This window comes from Neopelma chrysocephalum, unplaced genomic scaffold, assembly GCF_003984885.1.
Source record: "Neopelma chrysocephalum unplaced genomic scaffold, ASM398488v2 Primary Assembly neopelma1_62, whole genome shotgun sequence".
NCBI classification, from domain to species: Eukaryota; Metazoa; Chordata; class Aves; order Passeriformes; family Pipridae; genus Neopelma; species Neopelma chrysocephalum.
The window spans coordinates 79,655-106,419 of record NW_020897719.1 but is presented as its reverse complement, the minus strand read 5'-3'; the positions used below and the strand labels follow the sequence as shown (position 1 = coordinate 106,419).

Here is a 26,765-nt window from a genome sequence, read left to right as displayed (position 1 = left end):
AACAATATTTATTTCCTGTAATCTCTTTCAGTTGTAGTCATCACATGTGTAACACACTAGGTAAACATTTTGCAGACCAAAGTTTTGTGTGTTCTTCCATTTCTTTTTTTTTTGTGTTATGCTGCTTTTATTTATTTGTTTCTAGTTGATATTCTTTTAATTCCTTTAGCTAATTAGCAAGGTGGGTTTTTTCGTGTGTGAAGTTGTTGATGGTTGGGTGTGGAGAGCTAAAACTATTTAACCTTCCTGGCTCTACTTGAAAATGCAGACAGTTTGGTTTTGAAGCATCTTAGGAGTGTGATGAGCAGCTTTAATTTGCATTTGAAGCTTCTTCAGCATGAAGCAACTTTTCAGCTTGATAAGAGGTTCTTTGAGTGGCCTGTGTTCTGCCACAACTGGCAGGATGAATTCCAGTGGTTGCTGCACATTTTATGCATGACCGCAACAAAAAAGGCCATTCCAGTTGTGCAGTGTTTGGAATAAATGTATGTGGTAAAACCACAAAACAGAGATTCATAAAGAATGTCATTATTTATCCATAAGTAATGCATTTTTAATGGGGGAGTTCTCCACTCTTTAATCACTGTTACACTTAAATTTGATGGAAAGTCTTTATTTGATAAGTACTGTGTTTATTTCTCCCATTATAATGTGCTGTTGTTTTGCCATGAGCGTACAGACATTTAATTTTATTGTGTGACTTAATTCTGCCTTGCTCAGTAATCATATTCCCTTCCCTTAGGCCTCCAAATCTTCCCCCTAAGCCCCAGAAACACAGGAAGCCCAGACCCCGATCACATTATAGTGCTAAGTTGTTTAATGGTGATTTGGAGTCGTTCATCAAGGTACTGGCACCAGCCACCCCAGTGGCTGATATCAACACTTCTTACTGTAATGGTCACCACCTCACAGAAGCTGAGGCAGATCATTATGTTTAAGTCTGTCCTGGGGCTCTTTTCTTTCCCAGTTGATCAATATAATACTTCCTGAAGTCAAAGGGAAAGAGGGGGATTCGTTTCTCATGTTAGCCTCCCCACAGTTTTGTTAATCAAGTAGGAATAGTATTGGCAGCCTGCTTTTATTAGGAAACTTAGCATCATGCAGAAGATAGGATGTAGTGGTGCATCCCACAACTTAGCACAATTTCCTACTTGCCACTTTCACTACATTCAGCGTTCAAAGTCTGTGGAAAAGGGAGAAGCAGTTTTACCCTGGGTTTGATATCCAGCTTTTGATTTCCTGTGACTTTAGGAATTTATTATATTGTGTGAAACTGTGACCATGGCTATTCTGGATCTTGTATCTTTGCTGTATTTACTATCTTCCTCTTTCTCATACTTTTATTTCTAATAATGCTTCTAGCCGAGGCCGAAGGAACTCTCACACAAGACATCAGGTATAGTTCTGGTGACAAGAGAACCGGCTCTGCCTCGCACTCGGGTTGCATTCATGCCTGGCTCTAAATTAGTTCTTTCAAAGACCTGGAGGGATAAGTTTGCATTAAGAAATGAGTGTATGAGTACAGCAGGCAAAACTAAATCAGAGCACAATACTTGGAGGGATTGTAGTCTTAAATGATGGATATTTGCTTATTCATTTTCAAGCACCTGCCCATCACAGTTAGTGCCTCTGGACAGTAGCTGACACAGCTAAGGAAAAGAAATCTTTAAAAAAATTGTAAAAATACATTTATAAATGCAGTGGATAAAATTCCTGACTGCAAACTCTGTGAATTGGGTTTGCATGTTACAGGGATTTTTTTTTCTTCTTGTTCAATATAGCTATTGGCAAACGTTTTGCAGAACAAATTCTGTGCTCAGTGGCACCATACCAGTTTAGCTTCTTTGAATCAAGCTTTCAGCGATCTTCAATACAACTATAGGGAAAACTATTATTATTGTTATGCAGGAGGTGCTGTGAAGTGCAAAGACTTTCAGAAATCATCACATGGTGAAAGATATGAGTATCATGAACAGATTCTTGCTCAAAGATGAAAGTAAGCAAAAAAGCAGAAATTCTCAACAATGAAAGTCCCTGAATCAGAGAAGCAGAGAGCAAATCAGGAGAAATGGTACCCCATAATTTTCCTTCACAGAGAAAGGGGTTATAATACATGGCAGAGTGGGTGACAGGAATTATTTGCAAGTGGGAGTCAAAATGGAAGAGGTCAAGAAAGCTGGTAACCTTATGACAGATTTGCCAGTGTGGGAGCTACCCTAGAACAGCATCTCTGCCCAATGACCATGTCATTCCTGATAGGGATGAGTCATTTTGACAGTCACGAAAGGATTACAGCTAATGAAATACAGTATCTCACCAAATTGCTTTTTGTTGGAGTTTTGCATCATAAGAAATTATAATTAGTCCCAAACATACATTCACTGACTACACATATCAGATTAAATTCACAGCAGCAGTAGGGTCACTGTTCTTGACATGCACCAACACAGATTGTTACTTCAAATTATTTTCCTTTCATTAGATCCAAAAGCCAAAGCTGTTAGTTTAGATTATTTCAGGGAATTACTTAAGTATAAAGTTCTGTGTGGCTCTGAACAGATTCTCCAAAACCAGGTATGAAAGTAATTTGTTGGTTGGGGTTTTTTTTGTCATTTCTTACTGCAAACACTATCTTTTCCTGGACTTTACATTCTTTGCATGAACCAATGTACTAACAGGAGATATGGGTGCATGTTGTGCATGTTTTCTAATACTCTGCTTTTTTGGACAGCCAGGCTGCTCAGTATTGGTGAAGATGACAGCATTCCTGGGTTTAGTGACCTGTTCAATGGGGTTTTTTTGCTTAGCTGTTACTGAACACAAGTCAGAGAGATAATGCTTGTCCAGACATTAGTGGTTCTTGGCTAGCCAGTCTTTGCTAGGTTTTAAATAAAAAGACAAACAAGCCACAATTTAAATAGCATAATTAGTGACACGGTCTTTTGTAAGCCCCACTAAAACAGCATGGAGTACACAGAAGATCAGGTTTAGGTTACCTTAGAAGTGCAATGTTTCATTGCATCATTGTGTTATTTTTCAAACTATTTTAGTAGTTGGCTTTTATTCTACTTGAGCTCAATTCATAAACATCCCGTTATTGTAATTTAGCATGAAAATGAAGGACTAGTTTGTAAGAGGAAATGTGTATTCTGAGTTGCAGGGTGCTTTTGAATTCATGGTTTTATAATACAGACTGATTTTATACTAAACTTTCAGATAAATTAGTCAGTTCTCTGAGCACTTACGTATTTGAAATTCATTTGGGAAAAAAATTATAGCTTCCAAGACAAGAAATTTTAAAATTATTTATGAGGCAGTAATTCTTCCACCATAAGCACCAACTTTTCCAAATAATTTTTAATCATATGATTTATGTCATTAGTAGATATTTGATGACTTGTAGTCACTAACATGCTTGGGTTAAAACATCCGTTTTTGAAAATGCCAGAACAGAAGGACTCCAATGGTTCTTTTGGAAAAAGGCAGTTTAAAAGAAAAAGGCAAGTAACTCACTGAAAATTAGTGGATAATCATCTTCTCCCCCTCCCATCAAAACTGTTTTATATCTTTTATTAAAACATCTCTGTGTAACTGAAAATGTAGCTACAGACCTGCTGCTGTACCATTGCTGAGACGAGGAGCTATGATTCCTGAACTCTGCCAGTGGCAGGTGGAGAGGTATGGGCTGTGACCTCCCTTTCCCTGTAACTTTGTGCCTACAGAAGAGACAGCTGAACCACATGCTCAGCTCAGAGTAGCTCCAATTCACTATCCAGGGCCTACCAGCCATGTAGAGCAACCAGAAACAATATGCCAGGCCATCATCTGCCCTATGTTAGGACATGCAAATCATCAGAGCGCACAGAGGTGCTCTCAGGTCAGGAGGGAGACATTTTGGTACCCCTGTGCAGTGTCATTTGGTGGCTCTTTTCCAAGATCATTTCTTATAGTCCAACAAGTTCAGAAAAGCCTTTTGTTTGCAATAGACTTTTTTTACCAAAAAACCAAACAAAACAAACCCACCCAAACAACAAAAAAACCCCACCTTGAGGAATTAGGTCCTGTGTAATTAGGTCCATGTAGGATTTTCTCCACCAGGAAAAGAAAGGTAAGTTAATTGGATGCAGAGAGATCATCTTCATCATGAATTGTTGTTCTTAATAATAAGCTTTTTAAAAGGCGAATTCACTGCTTTAACTCATTTTGCTTCGAAAATCAAAAATGCATGCGTGAGCTTACATGTCGCATACAGTGTTAGCCAGATACAGTGGCAGAGGTAGAGAATGAAGCCTGAATTTCCCAGTTGAATAATTTTAAGAACCATAATCCTTCCTCTTCATCTGTTCCTTTCCCTCCCTCCCTAAATGGAAAGAGAGTTCTCTTAGAGGTGATGTTTTTTCTTAGGTGTTTTTTTGCCAGCACTGTATGGCCATCTGGATTGACCAAGAAAGTGCATTTTTGCATTCAGACCATAGTAGGGAGGTTTCCTCTTTCCGATCTGCAGTTCACTCTTTCTGCTTGTTTTTGCAGGATTCAGGGCAAGTCATTCCTCTTATTGTGGAAAGCTGTATCAGATTTATAAATTTATATGGTAAGCTCTGAAAAAAACTGTGTCATTTCATTATTGCCTTGACTTTTTGGTATGCATTTAGCACCACAGCTTTGATTTTAAAATAGAGATTAAAGTATTTTAAAAAAATATTAATTTTTTACCACTGTCTCCCATCTTTGCTGCAGGTCTTCAGCATCAGGGAATTTTTAGAGTGTCTGGTTCCCAGGTGGAAGTCAATGATATTAAAAATTCATTTGAGAGAGGTAATTTCATTTTCATTTACTCAAGCACCTTAATATCTAACATTTAAAAATCTTTTAAATTCTAATTATTTTCTTATCTGTTTAAGCAGTTTGTATGTACTTTGTGTACTGCACCTTTTTTTTAAACATCTTACATTCTTTTTTCCTGAGTCTTGAAAGCTGTTTTTTTAATTTCCAGGAAATAAAAAAACTTTTGCAGATCCTCTGCTAATGAAAAAAACCTTTGAGCAAAAAGTCTTGTGACTAAAAGCATGAAAAACTATGCACAGTATTTCTCTCCCCAGGATTTGTTATATATCTTGTTAAACCTGATTTTGGTTTTGACAAGATATGTAAAGCAGATGTTAAACCTGATTTTGGTTTTGACAAGATATGTAAAGCAGATGTTTTTACTAGCTAACTGAAGTCACATCCCTCCATTCTGCAGCTTTTAAATCTGCCTTATTCTTAACTGCTTCTCCTAGGTAGTGTTATCCTGGAAAATACATACATTTTAAAGTGTTTAAAAATAAAGATTAAGTCTTTAAAATTGCATAAATAAAATAGGTCAGTCATGGCTGAAGCTTAAGTTAGGGTTTCAACAAAATGATTGCACATATTCCTGAATGTTTTAATATTTCAGAATGAAGACACATTTCCAATTCAAAGGGTGATCTAACTTCGTATGCTTTTATGTAAGGTCCCAAAGAAAAGTCTGAGAAATCCTATTCAGTCAAAAACATTTGGCTTTTTAGTTTTACGAACTGTAAATCACAACATATCCATAAATACCTAGCTGGAAGTTCAGGACCTAAGAGATCACTAGGTTATGTAATTTTAAGGAAGCTGTATTTAGGCTGCCATTTTTAGTTTAATCATAGCCTGGGATTTCTACATCAGTGTTTATTATCTTACTTCAATGCTTGCATTGCCACCTCCCACGCACTAAAAACAAACAAAAAGAAAACCAAAATGTCACTCACTTATAAAAATGTTCTATGCAAGAATGCTCCTGCATGTGTGTTTCATTCACTTTATTTACTTTTTAAGGTGAAAATCCTTTGGCAGATGACCAAAGTAATCATGACATTAACTCAGTTGCTGGAGTACTGAAGCTCTATTTCCGAGGGCTGGAAAATCCTGTCTTTCCTAAGGAAAGATTTAATGATCTTATTTCTTGTATCAGTAAGTAGAAATTTCTGTTTCTTTCTCAAGAGAATTTTACTTTTAGATACACAGTGGTAGCCTGAAGAAAGAGCTAACTTCACACATTTTCCTAAGGCAATTTTTTTGCCATCTGTAGCAGTCTGGGTCAGTTATTAGTCATACTGGCAGCTGTAGTTGTTCCCTTTTTCCACTGGGATTAATGTACAGTACAACTCTTTGTTTAATAGGGCAGGAAGAATATCTTTCAGTATACAAGGGATAGTTAAATTTAAATGCATTATTATTATTTTCCTCTGTGCACTGGAGCGGACAGAAGGGGATGCAGCCACAACCGTGCAAAGAGAGTGTTACTTTTCACAAAAATTTTCATACCCCACAGCTTGGAGTCAGCACTGATAAATAAGTAACCAACTGCTCAACATTGTGTGATTCTGGACCTTTATTGTGCTCGGCTTAAAACCCGTGGTCCAACCAGGAAAACCCTTCAGCATGGGGATGGAGGGGAGCAGCTGAGTGTTATCTGTGGGAGAGCCTGGTTTGCCTTCACACGCACAAGTTGTAATGGAAGGCCTTGGAAGAGCATTGCATGGATCTGTGCACTGCTGCTGTTTGTAGCCAGACACAGAGAGGTTGTGGTAATTTAGGAAGTACTCAGTGGATGAGTGAATTGCTCTGACATGCACGAAACCTCTTCCAGTTCATGGATCTATGCAGATGTTGAGGAGGGGCGACGCAAAGCCAACCATCGGTAGGCTTGCTGTTCCCTGTGGGTACATTTGAAGTGGTCAGAGTTGCTAGCTTTGGGGAAGAATTTCCTTCTTTCTACCCTTTATAACTTGCCTTCTTTAACCAAATGGAGAAAAAGGCAGTTTCACAGGTAACAACAGCCAGTCCTTTGGGATATTAATTAGGTCAGGTTCTCTCCAAACTGTTATTTTAGCAGAGGTCTCAGCCCAGCAGGCAGGACCACTGATTGATGTGTCCTGGGCTGGTGATCAGGTGTGTTTTTCAGCTCCCTACTTGGTGAACACATGTGTGGTTTGCTTCCCACATAGGGAGGATTGCAGTAATTCCTCCTGGAGGTTACAAATACGTGGATCACGCACATGCGACCACGTCTATGTGCGATATTTTGTGTTTCTTTTTTTTTTCAGGGTTTTGTGCAGCTGTTGCTTTTTACAGACTTGGTGGTACTAAGGAGTCCTAAAGGATCTCAAAACCTCAGTTTCTCAGTCTGATCCTTGATGCTGAGGAGAGCGTTGTCTCTTTAGCAAGCATGATCTCTGTTCTGCCTGAGTTCAGCTTTCGCTAACTGTGGTGCAACAGCCCAGAAAATGTCTGCGAGTCATAGAAATTGAAATCTAAAAAAGGATCATTTTGACTGAGTGATTTTCTGTGTGACAGGAATGATAGAACTTTACCTAATAATCCTGTGCCGATTTCCATAATTTGGATGAATTAAAGCACGTCTGCTGGAAAAATGTACTGATTTAGTGGCTTCAGTTTACAGAAAATCTACTACATTCTTGGATACAGTGTTCAAATTATTGATCACTTTCATCGTTAAACATTTGTACCAGATTTCTTTTTCAAAGTTTCTGCTGTCAGATTCTGTGCACTGGATCTCTTTATGTCTTCATTATTTTGACTAAGCATTAAGAAAAATATAAATGGTGGTTCTTATATATGGAGATGGTATTGCAGTCTGCTATGTTGCAGAGCTTTAAATACAATTGTAAAATAAATTGCGAAATACCAAGAATGAGTGTTCCGTTTACAGAGATTATACAAGTGAATGCTCAGGCAATGCAAATATACTTGCCCAAAACAGTCTTTTAAATGTGTTCCAAGAAAAGGAACTTGGATGATTTTAAAGGGTTTCCATTCACCACTGAAGGTTCTGAAAGGAGGACGGGGTATTTGGAAAGAGGGGTAGAACTTCAATGAACTGATCAGGTAGATGTACATGGCACCTGCACAGGCAGGAAAGATTTACCAACCTCTAGAGCATCACTGTCTGAGAGAGTTCCAGTTCAGTTATCCCAGAAAGGTATTTATTTTGTTATTAAGAATTTCAAGAAAAAAGGCCATGAACACTAGATCCCTAGTGTTAGGTCTTGGTTTCTATAGAGAATGTCCAATTGTTGCATGTTCCAACTCTTTCTTGTGAAAGAGTTGACAACCTTTTCTTTGAATAGAAGTATCATCCAGCAGAGCTGAAATCAGTAACAACCAATAGCCTGGAACAAAGTCACTGCTTTTGGCAGCAACATTTTCAAATGTTTATTGAGAAAGAGGTGTTGCCCTCTGAACCTGGTTTAGTCTGAGTGTTCTCTGAGGGTGTCATAAATCTGGATTATCATTCAAAATGGGGCATAATTACTGAGTAGTTCTGCTTGGTTTGATGTTTGCTATTGCTGTTATAGAAGAAAGCAAAGGATTTTCTTCCTGATAATGTACTGTAAGAGTCCAAGATCTGTTTTCTGGCAGGTTTTGGAGGAAGCATGGGGAGGATGATTTTGTTGTTTGGTTTGGTTTTCACAAGGTTATCATTAGGGGCACTTGAAATGGCATGTGAATGCTTTCAGCAGAGGGAGGAGAGGTAAGTGCAGACCATGATAGGACAAAGCGGGTTTTCTCTCTGAGCACACTGGAGTGAGTTTACTTTGTGTTTTCACAGTGAGGGGAATTTGAATATGGTATGAGGAAAGAAAGAAACAGCTCTTGTGCCTTACACCCAAGCCGGCCCCAGAACCATACGCTGGGAACAGGGGGCTGTGTGTCTACATTTTCTGATTATCTGAGAAGCCTGAGGCGGAGTGTTTTTACAGCTGGGTACCTATTCTATGTACTTTGTTGAGTGGTGCACTACTTCCAGGGAATAAGATGCCTTTTTTTGAAAAACAACAAACAAAACAAAATATCCAGCAAGCATTTCAAAATATACTACCTGTCACGGTTTAGTTTACAAAGCACCTCTATGGTACATGCTGTCATAAACTGTTAGTAAAAAATACCATTTCCATTGCTATATTTTAACCTTAATGCTTTGGATATCTTGCAAAAAGTAAAGCAACCTAGGCAAGATTTTTCTTCCATTTCAGACTTTGAACCAGTCATAGTTTTCTGTGCTCACTTATTATGTATCTTAGTTTTCCTGTTAATGGAAGCAGGGCCAGAGTCTCTTTCCTCTGTGAGAACACAGGTTGCTGTAACTTCTTTAGATTACAGTTGATACATAAAGTCCAGAAAACTTTGATATTTTAATTAAAAGGGTTTAAATGCTCTTAATTCAAACTGCATTCACTGTCTGAAAAACAATGAGGAAAGGAATAAACATTATGTTGTTTTCAAATAGTTTTTGAAGATAAATGTCAGTGTGATTTCTTAATCTTTGGCAGAAATGGTTACAATAGGGAGGAGGGAGAAAGCAAATTCATAAAGTTAATGTTCACATAAAACTGTAAAACGGCAGAATGTCACACATTTTATATGGAAATGTAATGTTGTCAGTGAAAAAACCCTTGAAAATGAAGTAGTTATTTATGGATGTCAAGCATAATTGAGGCTACAGCTGCAGAATGAACCTTTCCTCAGTATAGCCACTGAGGAATTCCTTTGCATTTATGCATATATTTCCAAATGAAATAGAGTATTGTGAGTTAATGCTTTCCATTTTGTAAATACAGTGGAAACAGTGCAAAATTACTGTGACTTTTATGGCAATTTGTATTAATTAGACTCATGAGAACAGTGTTGTTCTGTTTGGGCTTATGATCTGATTTAGATAAAATTTAGACCAAATTATATGCTTTGGGTGGGAGCAAGCATAAAAGATAAAACAGAATGTAAAGCATCCATCTGATTATGGGCCATAATTCTGCATTCTCAGCATAAGGAGTGTCTACGGTTGGTCCTAGCAGCATTCTGTAACGTAGAGGGCAATCCAGCGTTGGAGTGGAAAGGTGGAGACGTTGCACTGCACTTCTTCTCTGCCCTTTGTAGTAACAGGTTGGGCCAAAGACAAGCAAAGTATTTGTAACAGGAGTTACATGGAGGCAGAGGGTGCTGAAGCTGTGCTTAGGGCCAGCTGTAACTCACCTTCACTGCTGGGGACTGCAGTTCCTCTCCTGGTGTGAGCTCTTATACACGTGACTTACAGCTCCATTTTGCATACATAGCTGTGCCCTGCAGCAGCAGACACACCTCAGCTATTCAGACTGCTTAGCTCCTGTGCAGAGCATTGTAATTCTTCATGGTTTCATCTCCCTTGCCTTAAATTTCATATATGAAGACGGCAGGATGGATGAAAACTTACATCTTTTTTCCTTCTGATTTTATTGAGTCCCTTGCTGCCAGCAGTGCCCATTTACCTAAAGGCATAAATGTTATGAAGGGAAATTATTTTATTGTTTTTCCAAACTATTGCCCATTACTTAAAAAGTAAAAAACTATTCTGAATAGTCAACTCCTCCTGGAAAAGTTTCAACAAAACAGCAAGTGTTTCCCTCCCTAAGTGACAGTGGAGACTGCTGAGTTTGTTCTCCTGTAATGCCTTCTTAAATAGGTCTGAAGGAGCTGTAAGTGGCATTGCTAAGTTAATATATACATATCTTTGAGCTGGATTGGACTCATCTACCAAAGTGAAAAGAGGCACAAATTGTTAACTTCAGCACTAATACATATGCATGTAGATAACTTGTCAGCTGCAAATTGACCATAAAAATTACATCTGCGAGTGTAACTCAGTCCCATTTGACATTCACGGGGTGTGTAAAATATGCATTAGGCATTCACGCTGTTACTAGTAGGCACTGCACTAAGGGGAAGTAGCAAGTAACCCCCCCACAGAGATATCACATTAGATTTTAACCTTCAAAACAGTGGTCCTAAAGGAGAGAAACATTTTACATTACCATTGTTTGCTTTCTTCTTTCTCCTTTATGCTACCCTTGCCTGTGAAATATGCTTACCTTGCACAGCACTGGGTGTTAGTTGTAGCACAGTTCATTAGTTGCTGACACCAGGTTTCTCCTTCCATATGTTCTGATCAATAATATCTTCCCTTTGCCAGATCTTTGCAATCCTGTTGTTCCTTCTGAGATTGGGCCGTGGAGGCTGGCTACTAACAGAGGGTGGTAGAACATAGACAATCCAGAACTCACGTTTCTGAGCTCTGCTCCCAGCCTGAACCTTCTTGTTTGGTAACCATGTCTCACCTCCAGTGTAGGAGAGGGCATGTGTAGGACCAAGACCAGGAAAAGTGCAGTGCTTCTTTAGCATTTTTAACAAAACCCAAGTAGCATGCAGCTGTCCAGTTGTCCCAAAATACTTGAAAACCACCAGCAATTGTTCTCTTGCAAAAGTCTTTTGTTCTCCATCACTGCATCTATATATTTGAATATTTACTGCCTTTTATATGCTCCACTACTTCAGGATTATTGCTTAATTAAACTTTAATTTACATTTCTTAATGTTATTTAGGATGAATGTATGCCTGTATTCATTTGTAATTTAGTTTTGGTTTATTTGTGTCTGGGGGCTTTTGTTAGTAATTGTGTTTTCTCCCCTCTCAGGTTTCCTTTAGTCTTCTGAGGCAGATTGTTCACTTCTATCTGTTTCACTTTAGAGTCTACCTTTGCAAAAACCTCATCAAGACTGACCAGGTGGTTAAAATGGGTTATTTCTCATGAAAGAGAAAAGTAGACATTCATTGTTTCTGTGCGTCTCTGCAGTAAGCAAAGGTGATGCTGCCTCTCCAGAAGAGGTTCCAGTGATCTTGGAAGCTGCAGATCACACCTTTTAAGGCTTGAGTGCCTAGGATGTATGTCTCTCGCATGCTATTGAGAACCAGTCCTTAGTGCATGGCTGACAAAGAGGCAGCTAGCTGATAAGTAATTCTTTCATTTATGCAATGACATTAATCTCATCTGGATTCATTCATCCAGTTCAAGGACATGGAGTGTTTCCAGAGGAAGTCCATGGGAGATCAATAAATAAAATCTTCTCCAAGAACAATACAGGATTGCACCTCAGCAGATTTTCTTGTGGAACTTGTGATCTGCCGCCTTGAAGGATTTTATGGATAAGTTGGATAGACAGACACCTCTCAGAGGTGATTAAAGTGAAGTCAGAGGCTGACACTTAAATTACCTCTGAAGAGTCCTCCAAGCTCTCTGTTTTTCATTTTTTGTAGTGTCTGGTGGACATTCCTTAGATACCAAACACCTCTGATACTTAGATGCCTAGATAATTTTATGAATACACAGAAAACAAAGTTCCTTATATTATTAGGGTACTTTGTTCCACTATGGTATGATGAAAATACATTAAAAGTTCTGGGCACAGGTGCCCAGCTCTTCCAAAATATGCTGTAGTCATGAAACCCCAGAACGGGGCTTCTTCTCCTTCTCTATTCACCCCACAAATGTCTTCTGTGCTCTGGGCTGCACCGCAGCTTTGCTTTGGTAGAAGCACAGAGTTCCCACACCAAACAGCTTCTCATCTTGCTGTCAGGAAACTCCTGCTTGTGGATTTGACCCCCATGGCTGAGATAGGTCTGGAAGGCAGGTGTGTGAGACCAGAGCTCCAAAAGTTTTGCACTGCTATGAGAACTAAAAAATAACAGCCATTTCACTGTGTGATGTTTAGCTGACATAAGTCTTGATTTGCGGTTGATATTCCTGTGTCCTTCACAGAGATCTCTCTTCCCTGCCTCTCTCTTCACAGTAAGAAAAATCATGATAGTTCTCAGTGTGCTTGGCCTTGCCAGAGGCTTGTCCTCTTGCTTGTGTTTGGGAATGTGAGTCTCATCCTTAGAGTAATGAACCAGTTTTCAAATCCCCTGATTTCTATTTCAGCTTGGCAGCTAATTGCCTTATTTGGACAAGTCATGTAATATCAGCACTTCTGTTTTCTTAGCTGAAAAATGGGTAATACCTCATTGGGCACTCAGGTAGGGCTAATTACAGTTCTTGAAAATCAGAGTACTGAAAAGAAGGTCTCTAACAGAAGTACTGGGAGAGGGGAGAATGGCCAGCTTGCTCTAGTGTTGGGATTACCAGTGGTTCCTTGCAGCAACCAGCTTGTAGGTTGGATGGCCCTTTGCCCCAAGGCTCTCTACAGCAAAGCCAGCAGAGGCCAAGCAATGCTTTTCTCTTTCCTCTGCATGGGAAGCAGCAGAGCCACAAATTCTTTCTGCCTGGATGCAGAAAGATTGCTCTGTATTCATTCCATCTTTCCTGTGTACCCAAACGCTCATGTACTGCATACACACAAGCAACGATGAAATTCAGCTCCTCGTTAAAAGCAGTACGCAAATATTGCAAATATGCATAATTACCTAGCTCCTTCAAATCAGTGCTGGGAAATAAAAGCCTTTCAAAATAATGTGGAAAGCACATGAATTTACCACTGGGCAGTAGTTTGGATTTTAAATAAAGGGACTTTCACGGCAACTGGGTCTGGGTTACCAGGAGGGTATTGGAAATACATCATTCAGGTATGTATAACTTGTAACTGCTTCAGTAGAGATGGCATGCTTAGTACTGGTCATGCTCTTGGTAGGACAGCTGGGATAGCTCAACACATGGCTATACAGTCAAACTCTCTATACCTACTCTGCCATGTCCATGCTGCCTACTGGAGCCAGTTCCTAGGTCGTGCATCCTGTCAACCATGTGTAGGAACTGCTTGGAAGAGCTATGGTTGGCACAGACCACAAGCACATTGGAGAGTATGATAACTATTGAGTTGTAGCTACCTGCTGGTGTTCAAGACTGCCCCAGCCTGGTTTAGCTCACTCATTTGTACAGAGCTGTTGAATCCGTTATAGACAGCACACTGCTAGAAGGAGCCGCTGGACTCACCTGGGGTTCCAGCCAGTGCATTTCTCAGGACTGATTTGAATTCAGCAATGACTGAACCTGGCCCAGGGCTGGTCTCCAGAACTGGCTGGAAGAGGCAGGTCTGCAGCACAAGCCATTAGCCAGGAAAGGCTGTAATGCAGAAGACGAGTCCTGGTGTTGCATCACAACTTCTCTCCAGCTTCTCATATGCAGCACACGGTGCTGCCGAGGTGGTAGTGTTGAAAGATGTAACCAAAGTTCCTTTGGACCTTCCTCCCTCAGCCCCACTCCATAGAAAATCCACCTGCGCCCGTGCACAAAACCACCTAGACCTCTAACTCTGCATAGAGAGTTTCACAGACAGGCTTGTCAGGAGAAAAGTCAGGTGAACTGGAGACTCACAAGGCACCCTAGCTGTAACAGCAGCTGTTTTTGTTGAAAGAACGGGAACTGAAGATGCGGGCAGGCTTCTTCCACTGGGAGTGGCTAGATGAGGCAGGTGGAGAAAGGCCTTGCACTAAAGCTGGTGTCTGTGGGCTGTGCAGAACAGCAGTGTGGCACTGCATTGCAGAAGTGAGGGTGTACAGCATTGACATCCAAGATGTGGTCTGCACTGGAATGGGAAAGGAGAATTGTAGATGCTCTGTGCATCCTTACTAAGCAGGCAGCTCCTGGACTTAGTACATCCCTGCCATGGACTGCAGTTCTTAACCAGTAGTCCGAAATAATTCTTCTTGACTCATACAGTCCACATTTAACAGAAACATAAAAATAAGTTTCAAGTCCCATGCTCCACTTAAAAAAGTGTAACTGCTTGAACTGATTTTCGGCTAGCTTTTGGGTTCAGAGTGACTCATTAGGTTATAAATTATCCAACTTGTCAGCAGTCCTTTTCCCTACCAACTCTACGGCAGCTCACCAGAGACACTGGTCCAGCCTCCAGGGGCTCTGCTGGGGAATAGGTTTTTACTTCCTGCCAGAGTTTTTGCTATGCTGTTCCTGCACTAGATAACACGATCCAAATGGACTTCCTTCATGCAAGCAGTGATGCACTGTTCTCCTCCTGCAGAAACTCTCATGGAGCCCAGTTTCACCCCATCCCAGAATCTTCTGTTCCCAGCACACTAGTGGTGCTGAGCCAGTGGAATCTCCTGTAAACGCTGATGTGGGAGTAGATGTCACATCTATCTACTACACTGGCATTTCCTAATGAACTATAGTACTTCTGCATGGTAACCAGAAGTCTTGCTGCCAACATGCTCTGCTTATGCTTAGTTCTTGGTCCCAAAATACTAGTTGCTAGACACCAGTTGTTCTTCTAAGAAACATAAGTCAGCACACGTTTTGCATCTACTAATAAATGCTGATTGGTAAAAATAACCATACCAAAGAGCACATAAGTAACACACACCAATAACTCTATTTTCACTTGCATTTTTATGTAAGTGATTATTTTAATTGTGTACTCCTAAATACAACATTTTGTGGTACAGTTGACTTTTCAGCTATTGGAATCAGCTTCTGTTTCTGATTTCCAGATTTTTGAATATCCATTTCAGCGCCACAGGACAGGATTTCTCCTGTAGTCAGCTAAGATTTCCTCTAGATGTTCTTAATTCCAGCACTCTTTCTTGGCTGACATAAAAAAAGTTATTGAAATTTTAGGTTGTTTCCAACAGTGTCGTTTACATAGAAAACACACTGAGTTAAAAATTGTTTGAAAAACAGTTCAAGCTTTTATCCCATCATTGCCCCACTTGCAGCCACGTAATCTTTCTGACCAACATAGAAGATAGTGCATCCATGGTACAAGACATTAGGAACTGATGCTTTTATTAGCTGACTGTGTTTTTCCCGCTTCAGAAGAATTTTGGTGGAGTGCTATAAAATTGTTTGGGAAAAATGTGATCTTTGTGTTTCTTGCCTACCAAAAAATAGGAAGCCTTTCTCCTACTCTGCCAGTAAGAGAGTTATAGCTGCACATTTGATTAAGAAAACTTAATAGAGAAGCTCAATGATTGGAAGATTATATATCTGATGTGAACATTCAAATAAAGAGAATGTACCTGTATTTGAAACAGATAGCAAACATCTCTCCTTGGTTCTCTCAGCTTATTTATGTACTGATTTTGTGATTTTGTGAGCTGTCATGCTCAGCAAGTGGCCAGGGTTTGACTTAGGCAGATTTGTACCTTCTTCTAAAGACATTTTAAACTGTGCAGTTTTAATGAGAGGGGGAAGAACTTCTAGATCTTATTTTTCTAATAGGCCAAAATTAGACAATACCAACTAGGGGCATGTGATGATAAAGAGTCAAAGTAAATTGAGTGAATTGACTGAATATCATTTTAGACAATCATATGCAAGGGAACATAAAATATTTTCTTCTGTTTGCAGGAATAGACAATCTCTATGAGAGGGCTCTTCACATCCGCAAACTCCTTCTTACTTTGCCCAGGTCGGTCCTTATAGTGATGAGATACCTCTTTGCCTTCCTCAATCAGTAAGTGCTTGATAATTACCCAATGTTTCGTATTTTTATCTGCCTTCCTTTCCTGGCATTGAAGTTCTTTGGGTTTACTTATACTCTATGTAGAATTTACATTTAAGCTCCATTTAACACAAAAGATGGTCTTCTAATTGGCAATGAAAATAGAACGAAAACACTGGTTTTCATTCAAATTAAAATTTCATTTGTCTAAAACTGAACAAGGTTATACTTAGACAGATTAAAGTCTTGTCTGAAATGGGAAGTGCAGGCTACAGCATTAAAGCTGACAACAAAATAAGCTGATAAGAAAAATAGCAACTACTGTAACTACATTAAAAATAGTTTATGCAATTTAAAAAATTTTTTTTTTCCTTTTCTTAAGCTGACTTTTATCTCCTGATGGGAAAAAAGAACCCTGGTATATTCAAGCAACAAAGGCACTACAAACTACCTGTTTAATGCTAGACACTGCTAGGGTGAGACTTATTGTGGCTGCTTCTATTTTCTTATAACAGGGTATGAGTATAAAGAACATACATCTCCTGTGTATGCTTTGATATAAAGGAGCTTTGTTCTCACATTGCAAAACACAGGCTTGAAGAAGAGTTGTGTGAGAAAGGGAAAGTGGTGTTAGTGTCTTCATCATCCCAGAAAAAACTTCTTCATTCTGGAAGAGAAAATAAAAGACAAGTTGGGCAATTGCACTGTTTTTCCCTCCACTCTTGCACAGCCCTCTCTGGTTTTTGCTGACCCCCAGTGTTTTCACAGAAAAATATGCTTATGTGCACTTTGCCCTGATTCTAGCTTTTCTCTTTCTGCTGCCATATTGTCTGTTTCCTGTTAGATCTGTATTCATATCACCTTTTTCCTCTTTTTTTCCCCTAAATTTGCCCTTTGCTGATTCATTCTGTCTTTGCGACCTTCCCCATTTCATCCAGCCTGTCTGTTCCTATAGTAACAGGGCCTTTGCAGCTGGGTTATTTGTTCATGCCTGTATTCACAGCTGTTCCCATTTCCTTTCTTCTAGCAGTTTCTGAACCACTTTCAAGCAATATTGAAGAGAGGGGCAGAGATCTAAAGTTTTATGAAAATAACCATTTGAAACAGAATTCATCCCCCAAAAGTGACACCATGTAAATGTCTTAAGGGCTTTTATCACAGCTTCTCCTCTGCTTAAACATCCGGATTGACCAGAGCTGTATTGGGTTGTATTTGTTACACGGTCACATTTGCTACATCTGTGCTCTCCACAGGAATGCAATTTGGGAAGTAGACTTACTTCCTCCTTACTGGCTCCAAATTGCTCCTCGTGCATCCAGAGGAAAAACATTCCCATGATTTGACTTTCTGCAAATCTCATTCTGCTTTTTGCATATGCAGTTATGCCTGCTTGGCCACATGAAGTTATCAGATCTCATGGCAGACCTCACCTCATGTAGCCTACTTCTCAGAGCTTCTAAAGTTACATCAGGTTGCTCAAGGCTTTGTGCAGTCAAGAACCTCAGCGGGCAATGACTCCATAACTTCTCTAGGCAGTCAGTCCCAGTACTTGGTCACTCTTACAGTAAAGAAATTTTTTCCTGCTTTCAGTTGGAATATCCCTTGCTGTGTCTATTGCCTTTCATCCCTTTGCACCTGTGTCTGTCTTGCTCTTTTTTATAGTCTTGTATATAGTAGGAGATTGCAGCTAAATTCTCCAATAGCCTTTTCTTGCAAAGGCTGAACAAACCCAGTTCTCTCCACTTTAGTTCATAACCCATATGCTCCAGCTCCCCAGCTATCTCAGTAGTCCTTTTCTGGAATTGCACCAGTTTGCCAGTCTCTCAAAACTAGATACAGAAGTGTCATGTGCAGCTTCACGAGCACCAGGTGGAAGAGGAATAATCAGTTCCCTTGACCTGTTGGCTTTTCTCTTCCTAAGATAGCCTTCTTTGCAGGAGGATGCATTGCTGAATCACATCCAACTTCTTGTCCAAGTAGGGCTTTTCCCAATGTTTTTCCTTGGGAGCTGCTAACCAACAGTCAGCTCCAGACTAATAGTATGTGGAATTAGTCCATCCTGTAGGCAGGACTTTGCATTCATCCTTTTTGAGCTTGATGAAATTCCCATTTGTCCATTCCTCTGTCTTGTCAAGGTCCTTCTAAATGGTAATTCTGACCTTTATCATATTTACTGCACCCTCCCCAGTGTGGCATAATCTGTAAGCTGGCCGAGTGTGCACTCCATCCCCTCGGCTAGTCATTCATGAAGATGTTAAATAGCATCAGCCCCAGTATTGAGCCCTACATATTGCCAGCCATCAGCAGAACTTCACATTTCATGGTGATAGTTATAATGTTTTACAGAATTTTCACACATATAAAGGATGAACTACCTTATAAGTCGGTAGAACAAGATGTCTCCAATTTACATACAGGACAGGATAAAATGGCATAAAAAATGGGGAACATGATTAACTTTATGACGTAGTTATGAGGGAAGTAATTTAGAAGGTTTGCTTCATGCATTTATATAGTTTGTGTGTGGAAACCACTCTTTAAAATTCCCTTTCTAGGGGAAATATGATGCTGTATTTGAACAGAAGCAAACATCAGAGTGCAGAACAACATAGTATAGGGCATCCGAGCACTTCAGGTTCTGTTTGACTGGTCCTACATAGAACCACTCAAAATCCAGCATTTCCATTAGAAATGACAATGCTTTTAAAAAAGAGAATGCATAGCAACTCTTCATTCAAAACTTTTCAGTTGCATTTTCTGGAAGAAAGGAGAATTTGCAAAAATTGATTAATAAGAACAGTCAAAGCCTTTTGTTTGGACACTTCCATAATGAAACTATTGTAGGAGTTTGTTGGCAGAAGTTAAGGTTCTTAGGAATTTTAGGCTGTATGGTAAAAACAGAAACCTGAAGTCACAAGAGAATTTGCAAGATCCAGGAAATTAGTTGCTGCCAGAAGGCAATTCAGTCTGCCTAAGTTACATAGCCAGCTGAAGGGAGTGGTGCATCAAACACCGATGAGAAATGTATACCCACTTTGCATCCAGTTCACTTGGAGCTCCAAGGATAAGCGCTGATGAGATAGAAACAGCACCAGTTGATGCATTTTATATTAGCCCATTAAGTCAGTGTACACTAAACATGGTAGTGTGGGTACACATACATTTACATACATATATGTGGTATAAACTCACTTCATAAAGGGCATAACCTATGGAAGAAATCTTTTTTTGTTTTGTTACTTTATGTAGGATTTTCAATGAGAACAGGAAATCTCTAAGTTGTGATCGAACATAAAGTTTCCTCCAGTTTTCAGGTTAAGGTTAGTTGCAGTAGAAAAGTCAATTTTTCTTGATTTTTCTGTTATAACAGCCTTTCGCAGTACAGTGATGAAAACATGATGGATCCATACAACCTGGCCATTTGTTTTGGGCCAACCCTGATGCCTGTTCCAGACGTACAAGACCAAGTGTCTTGTCAGGCGCATGTGAATGAGATAATCAAAACTATCATCATCCATCATGAGGCTATTTTTCCAGATGTGAAGGAACTTGATGGACCTGTATATGAAAAATGCATGGCTGGAGATGACTACTGGTAAGGCGGAATATTGCCCTTCCTATCATCTTAACAAAATCATTAGGCTGTTGTCTGGATAATTCCTGTGATACAGAATTATTTTTGCACACAATAGGACTATGAAGATAAATGAGAAGAGCATTTAGGTTCACATAATAAAGCGTTAACTATAAAAAAGTGAAGCAAAGTCAATTATGATGAGGTTCCCTACAACATGTGTTCAGCCAGACACAGCCAGAATTCCAGGTGTACTGTGCAGAGTGCACAGACAGATAGGAAATTGTTACTCTGGCTGTGAACCACCTTATCAAATTTCAGCTTAGGATGCCTGCTCCTTTTTTCTATCATGGTTTAACCGGGTCAGTAGCTAAACACTACATAACCACTTGCTCACTCCCCCCACAGTGGGATGGGGGACAGAACTGGGGGGAAAAAGGTAAAATTCATGGATTGAAATTAAGACAGTTTAATAGGACAGAAAAGAAAGGGCAAATAGCAATAATAATTAGAATATACAAAGCAAGTGATGCACAATGCAGTTGCTCACCATCCATTAACTGATGCCTAGCCAGTCCCGGAGCAGCAGCCCCTGACCAGCTTTGCCCCAAGTTTATATACTGAGCATGACACCACATGGTCTGGAATATCCATTTGGTCATCTGGGGTCAGCTGTCCTGGCTGTGTCTCCTCACAGCTTCTCGTGCCCCCCAGCCCACTCACTGATGGGGTGGAGCGAGAAGCTGAAAAGTCCTTGACTCAGTGTAAGCGCTGCTCAGCAACAACTAAAACGTCAGTGTTGCCAACCTTATTCTCATCCTAAATGCAAAACCAGCTATTAGGCAGAAAATTAACTATATCCTAGCCAAAACCAGGACACTCCTTTGACAGCACACACACACACTTTTTATAAATAAAGGATTCAAATGTTCTGAGGACTTCTTAATACCTGAAGATCTTGTTTCAAGGAAGGGTGTGTAGGCTTCTTCCATAATGTTGCACATAACTTTGTAACATTATAAGAATAATTTTAAATAATCTCATGGGGGTGGCATATTTTTGATGTATGTAGTTTCACTCTCTGCTTAACCTTTTGTTTCCCTTCAGTGACAGCCCGTACAGCGAACATGGTACATTGGAGGAAGTGGACCAGGATGCCAGTACAGAGCCCCACACCAGTGAAGACGGTATGTCTGTTACATTACTGTGCTTTTGATGGGAGTAAGTTTTACAAGTGTTCCATGCAGGAGACTTTCTTCCTTTCCTAATTGTGTCTCATTTGAAAGAAGGAAATTTCAGTCCTGGTGTTCAGTAGTAAATCTTTAATCTTTCTTTGTGTGGTTTTGCACTCTTGATTCATCTGTGTTTGACCAGCTGTTTCCTTGTTCTCTCTCGATTTGCCCAGTCACAGGAAGGGCAAGAGAGAAACTATTTCAGTCAGCACATATTATTTTCTGACATAATGTTACATTTTTAGTGACTTTTTTGTCTGCAAAAACTAAACTCCTCAAAAGCTTACCTTTAAATATTTCAACTAAGGAATATTTGCCATTCAGGCTCTATTTGTATATGAATTTAAAAGCTGCTCTGTCTAAAGGATTTATAACGACCAAAAAACATGTGTGTACCCCCCACAGTGAAACTTTGGAACAGTAGTAATTTTCCGTAAATATCAGTCACACGTACTCTGACAGTTCTGGGTACAATAAATATCCATGAAAAAACTGATGCATCTCTATTACATTAATTCTTTTTAGCCACGTGTCATGAAGGTGTATTTGACTGCGACAGTTGAACCATCCTTCAGATGTCCCTCACAGTAACTTCTGCCTAGTGTCAAACAAATTGAACAGGTAGAAAGAAATCTCAAAATTGTTAAATAACTACCATTTTTGTGAGAATTAGTAGCCTGTTAGAGGTGAAGGATTCAGAATAACACTCCCTGTAGAGACGAGCAGCATATTGCAGTGTGAGCTCACTGCATATTAGACCAGCAGGCAACCCAGACAGAGCAACCAGCACACATGCAGTTAGCAGCAGCAGAAACAAAAGCTTCTTGTCCATTTCAGAGGATGTGTGGAAGGAGGAAGAGGAAAAGACAGAGGGGACAAAAGGGGAGGAAAAGAGTTACAGCAGAGAAGGAATTTCTTTTTCTTTTTTTAAAGAATGTCATAAGGGATACTGTTTAGGAGCTGGACAGTTGCCATAGGGAAGGGGAACCGGAAGATGTAGCTGTAGGAAACCTGGCTACAGTGGTCCCATTGCACACAGAACAATGTAAGCAATAGTTCCACTCTAGCTGTACCCATCTGCTTTGTCACGTACACAGGCTGTCAGTGACAGATTGTCTGTCTCTTCCACTTTGCCGAGGTGAGGAGGGGCAGGCAGAGTCTGTCAATGCAGCTGTTTGGAGAGGAGGGAGAGTTGTATAGGCAGGCATCACAGAAGGGCGAAAAACTGAGAATAGCAGAGAAATCAATCTTCTGCCTGGGGTGTATAGCCATGCTGTGCCCACAGTCAGGAATACCAACAGCTCTACTAGACAGCCTGTTTATGGGTTCCTCTTGACCAGCTCTGCAGGACTAAAACCCACCGTCTTTGTATAACTCATCTCTGCTAAATAGTGTGGACAAACTTGTAATTGCACTTTATTTTTCTGAGACAGTATAGCTTTACTTTAGAAGAGCTCCTTCTTCCACTGGAGGTATTAAGCAAGAGTGGAAGATGAGGAAGTCTGTCTGTCTGTCATTTAGAGCACAAATGAAGTAGTGAAATGCAGGTGACACAACAATTCAATAGGGGCCGACTTCAGGGTCCTCTGACCAAACTGAGAGATGAAGGTGTAAGCGGGCATGGAGACAGGTGCAGCTTTTCAGCAGCAATCAAAAGCAGTTACTTCAAAGCCATGCCTAGGAAGGATGAAAACATCAGCCGGATACAGAGGAGCAGGACCGTGACAACACGTGGTGCATCACCTGTGCCTCAATCATCATGGGCTCTGCCCCACCACTGTGTTGTTATAATACCAGTTTTACATTCCTGTCATAGCGTTACTTGTGTTACGTCTGTGTCATTGGTGGAGACAAACCCTGAAGAGAATAGCTGGTAACAGGACAGAGTTCTGTTAAAATATTTACCTGCTCAAGACATGGGTTTTTGTTCACCAGATCAGCCAGCAGTTTAATTCTTGCTGCCTCATCACACCTTTTTAATTAATTCAGTGCTGAAAGGAAGCGGACATTTGTGTTTATAGAGAAATAATTGTTAGCACAAATATATTTGTAAGCTTGGGAAATACTGCTGGAAAGATAAAGATTGGCAAGCCTGTATTGTATACAAAACAGTGTTGGTCTTCGATGCCCAGCCTGCAAGCTCCATGGATATGGCTTTCCATTGTAATAGCACATTTTTTTAATGTAGGTTACAAACTTTAAATTAAATGCACTCACCGTCTCTTTGCACATGCATTCATGTGTTTGTGCTTTGGACAATTCCTTTTAAAACTATTTTTTACTCCAGATATGAGAATAGCTGAGAATTTTTCAGTTTGCATATTGAACTTCGTCAAAGTCACTGATTGACATGTGGTGGATAAAAAAAAAAAAAGCTTTTGCTGAAAGGTCTGGAGTATTTTGGGGGTTTAATGTGATTGATTCATCGATTATATGCTGAATGCATCACTACCAGCTGTACGTGGAGAGAGAGAAAGGGAGGTGCAGCGTTGCTGCTGTATCGAGCAGACACGTGCTACTTACACATTTCCCTCTGTTAGGACATGGAAGAAGCAGATTCTATAAACGTGAAGGGTTTTTTTTCAGTGTTGAAAATCTGGTTAGTTTTATGCTAAAATGATAGGTATAAATGTATATATATGGAAGACCAAGCAGCTAACCCCACAGGAATTACAGGGTTATTGAAATATAATCCAGAGGCTATGATGAAAAGCGAAAGGATTTATTTTACTTACTGTTTTTCTAAAGTTAAACTACAAGTGACTCTTTCTGTGCCTACTAGAATAAATCCATCCTTAGAGGCTGTGGCAGTAGTGCTAGAAATGTTTAATTATAATTTAGAAAACAACCAGACTTTATGAAAATTGAAAATTGAATTATGTGTGCAGAGGTAAAATACAGTAGATTGGGGAAAAGAGAGCTGGAACTTATAACTGAGCATATAAATACTTCATAACTGCTTTATTTTAAACATACAAATTGCCTTTTTTTTTTCCTAAGGTTACTGATGTTCATACATTTCAGCTGATCACTGGAAAGGGAAGAGGGAAAGAAAAGGAGATGCATTTACTGTAGTATTTTCAGTCTTTTTTTAAATGTGCAGAAAGTATTCCATAAGGAAAACACAGAAGTTTTTTCTTTCTCCTAAATCTGGAAATGAAATTTAATTTGTGAAGTTCAGTACATTTGTACTTAAGCTGAGAAACCACATAAAAAAAATCTATCTGTAATTTTGCTGCAGACGAACCTTTATCTGAAAGTGCCTCTGCAGTAAAGATTCAAAGGACATTGTTTTGCTGAACCAGTTTTTAGCATATTTCCTTTACCTTCAAATTGCTGGAAATGTTTTATTCTTATTGGAGTCACATGGAAAAGGCTGACTAGATTTGTTTTCAAAGGAAGTAAGCATTTCCTGAGGAAGTTAAACAGATGGAGTTCTCCTAGGAAAACATACATGCAACTAATATCATATCTTCACAGATATGTCATAAATGTAGAGTAAAAATTTAGATGGTAGTTCTGCTGAAAACAAAAATTACAGGGACATGTCAGACTGTAAGTCGTTTTTGTGTCCCCAGCACATAGTCATTTTTTTGCTTTTCAGTAGTGCATGCTGTGATCAACACTTTGCCAAATTCTGCTTTGTCAACACCTTGCAATGTTTCTTTGATTTTGCTGTTGCCAGTGAGAGAGAACTGCTGTTCTGAGGACAGGACTCTGAAGTTGCAAAGCCACTCTATTCTCTGATGGGATGCAGAAGAGGATAAAGACTTTGGGGGGTAGAATTTTCCCAGGATGTTCAAGGACACACTTTTTTCCTGACACACAGCGTACACCTGGGAAAACTGAGGAAACACAGAGCAGAGCAACAGCAAACCCCCAAAATAAGTGCAGGAGATGGTCTCTCCTCCATTCTCTATCTCCTTGTGCCTTGAGGTGTAGAGGCAGCCAAGTGCCACTTTAGTGCTGTCACTTCTGTTGGGAGGTTAGTCCTACATCTGGCACTCCAATCCCAAAATTAAAATTAACACTTATGTTTCTTCCATCCTTTCTGCTCTTCCAAGCAGTGGAAGTTTTTCCCACAGTTCCTCAGTTTGTCCTAATTTTTCACTTCCGTAGCATTGCCTGATTCACTAGAGGTGATAGCTGGTGAGATCCTATATGTCATCAAATACTTCTTGCTGTTGCTGTTGCTGTTGCTGCCCCAGGTATGGACAGAGCAGTGCAATTACACTTTTCTCTCAGCTGTCAATTTTACTGTTAGATATTCAGTATCACACAGAATTTGAGTTACAGATCCCAATTTTAGCTTTCATCACCTTAACTTTTTGGAAATTTTTGTCTGTCATTCAGTAACCGTGTTATTAAGTGGCTTAACTTTCCAAAATGCATTTATTTCTAGGAGTAACTGTCATGGTACTTTGATTTCCACTATTAAGGCTTGACCTGTAACAAGGTGAATTACTATTTAAGTACAGTCTCAATACTGTTTGCTATAGGAAATTGTATCTCTGTTTCTTCTGCCTAAAAGCAACATTCAAGCAAAGAAAATGCCCCTTTCAACATAGTAAAAACTGTCTGAATTTATTTTTTGTCCTGTTAAGAAATCTGTGTGAAATCTCCTGGGCACTCCTTCCTGAGGAGGAGGGATTTGTTACCCAGGCAATCTGATCTACACATCCCAAAATTCACATCCATTTTGGGTACATTACCAGTTCATACAGCTGGTTCTGGTGGGACAACTTCCTTTCGACCTCTGAAAAAGTATGTGAGTCTTTCAGGCAGTGGAAGGATACAATAAGCAGATTCTCATTGTACACCATACTTAGATTAGCATAATTCCACTAAGGGAGATAGAACTTAATTTGTAAATAAAAAGATCTGTATACTCAAATATGGGACAGTGTATGGTCTGTTGAAGTCAGCTAAGAAATGGGAAATTCCATAGCTAATCTGTGTAGGGGTTTATCAATCAATCAATCCAGTACTCATGGCCATTACCACTTAACTTCGGAGAATGTCAAAGGAAAATATGTGCAGGAAATTTGGGATCTTAGGACTTATTGTAAAGTTTTTTTGTTTGGTAGAATTTTTTTTTTTTTTTCATTTTAAAGTACTACCCTTTAGTGAGTGACTGGCTCTCTGAAACCTGGGAAGATTTGTTTCTGAATTCTTGACTCCCTCTACTATAACCCATAACTTAGCTGCAGCCTGAGAACGATTTATACAAATGTCTGCTCCTTTTCAATCTTACCTGATTCCAGTAATACCTTGTTATAACAAATTCCTTAAGCAATACACATGATATGTGTAAAAACTGCGTTCTTTGGTCAGTGTTAAATGATTGCTGTTTGATTTCATATTGCCCTCTTAAAGATAAGGCAAGATAAAGGCATGTTTGGTTTTATTTCTTTTCATTTGGCAATAGTGTCTTTCTGTGCCTGTAGTTGCTTTGTCTTTTCAGGTAGTCTGTAGACAGAATATCTAGAAATGACAACAAGGTAGCGTATTAGAATATCACACCACCATTAAAGATTTCCCAGTTTTCCAGAATGTTTCTTTCTACGTCAATACATTTTCTTTGCTTAAAACCATGGAACCAAGAAACCTGTCAGCCCCCACCCACCCACCAAGGAATGCCTGTCAGCAAGCCATTGTGA

The 26,765-nt window shown here is 39.6% G+C and overlaps 1 protein-coding gene across 3 annotated transcripts in view; it reads left to right on the top strand.

Annotated features, from left to right (window-relative positions):
• The window catches only part of SRGAP1 (SLIT-ROBO Rho GTPase activating protein 1), a 147,750-nt gene that overhangs the window by 111,142 nt on the left and 9,843 nt on the right, over nucleotides 1-26,765 (top strand). The window contains exons 12-18 of one of the 3 annotated variants that reach the window (XM_027682219.1): nucleotides 743-845; nucleotides 4,531-4,591; nucleotides 4,738-4,815; nucleotides 5,845-5,979; nucleotides 16,206-16,311; nucleotides 19,670-19,894; nucleotides 20,981-21,060. In XM_027682219.1, coding sequence (XP_027538020.1) covers nucleotides 743-845; nucleotides 4,531-4,591; nucleotides 4,738-4,815; nucleotides 5,845-5,979; nucleotides 16,206-16,311; nucleotides 19,670-19,894; nucleotides 20,981-21,060 — 788 coding nt within the window. Of the gene's footprint in view, nucleotides 1-742; nucleotides 846-1,362; nucleotides 1,397-4,530; nucleotides 4,592-4,737; nucleotides 4,816-5,844; nucleotides 5,980-16,205; nucleotides 16,312-19,669; nucleotides 19,895-20,980; nucleotides 21,061-26,765 lie in introns of those variants that run through there. The other 2 variants (XM_027682218.1, XR_003534043.1) reach the window with 2 other exon arrangements.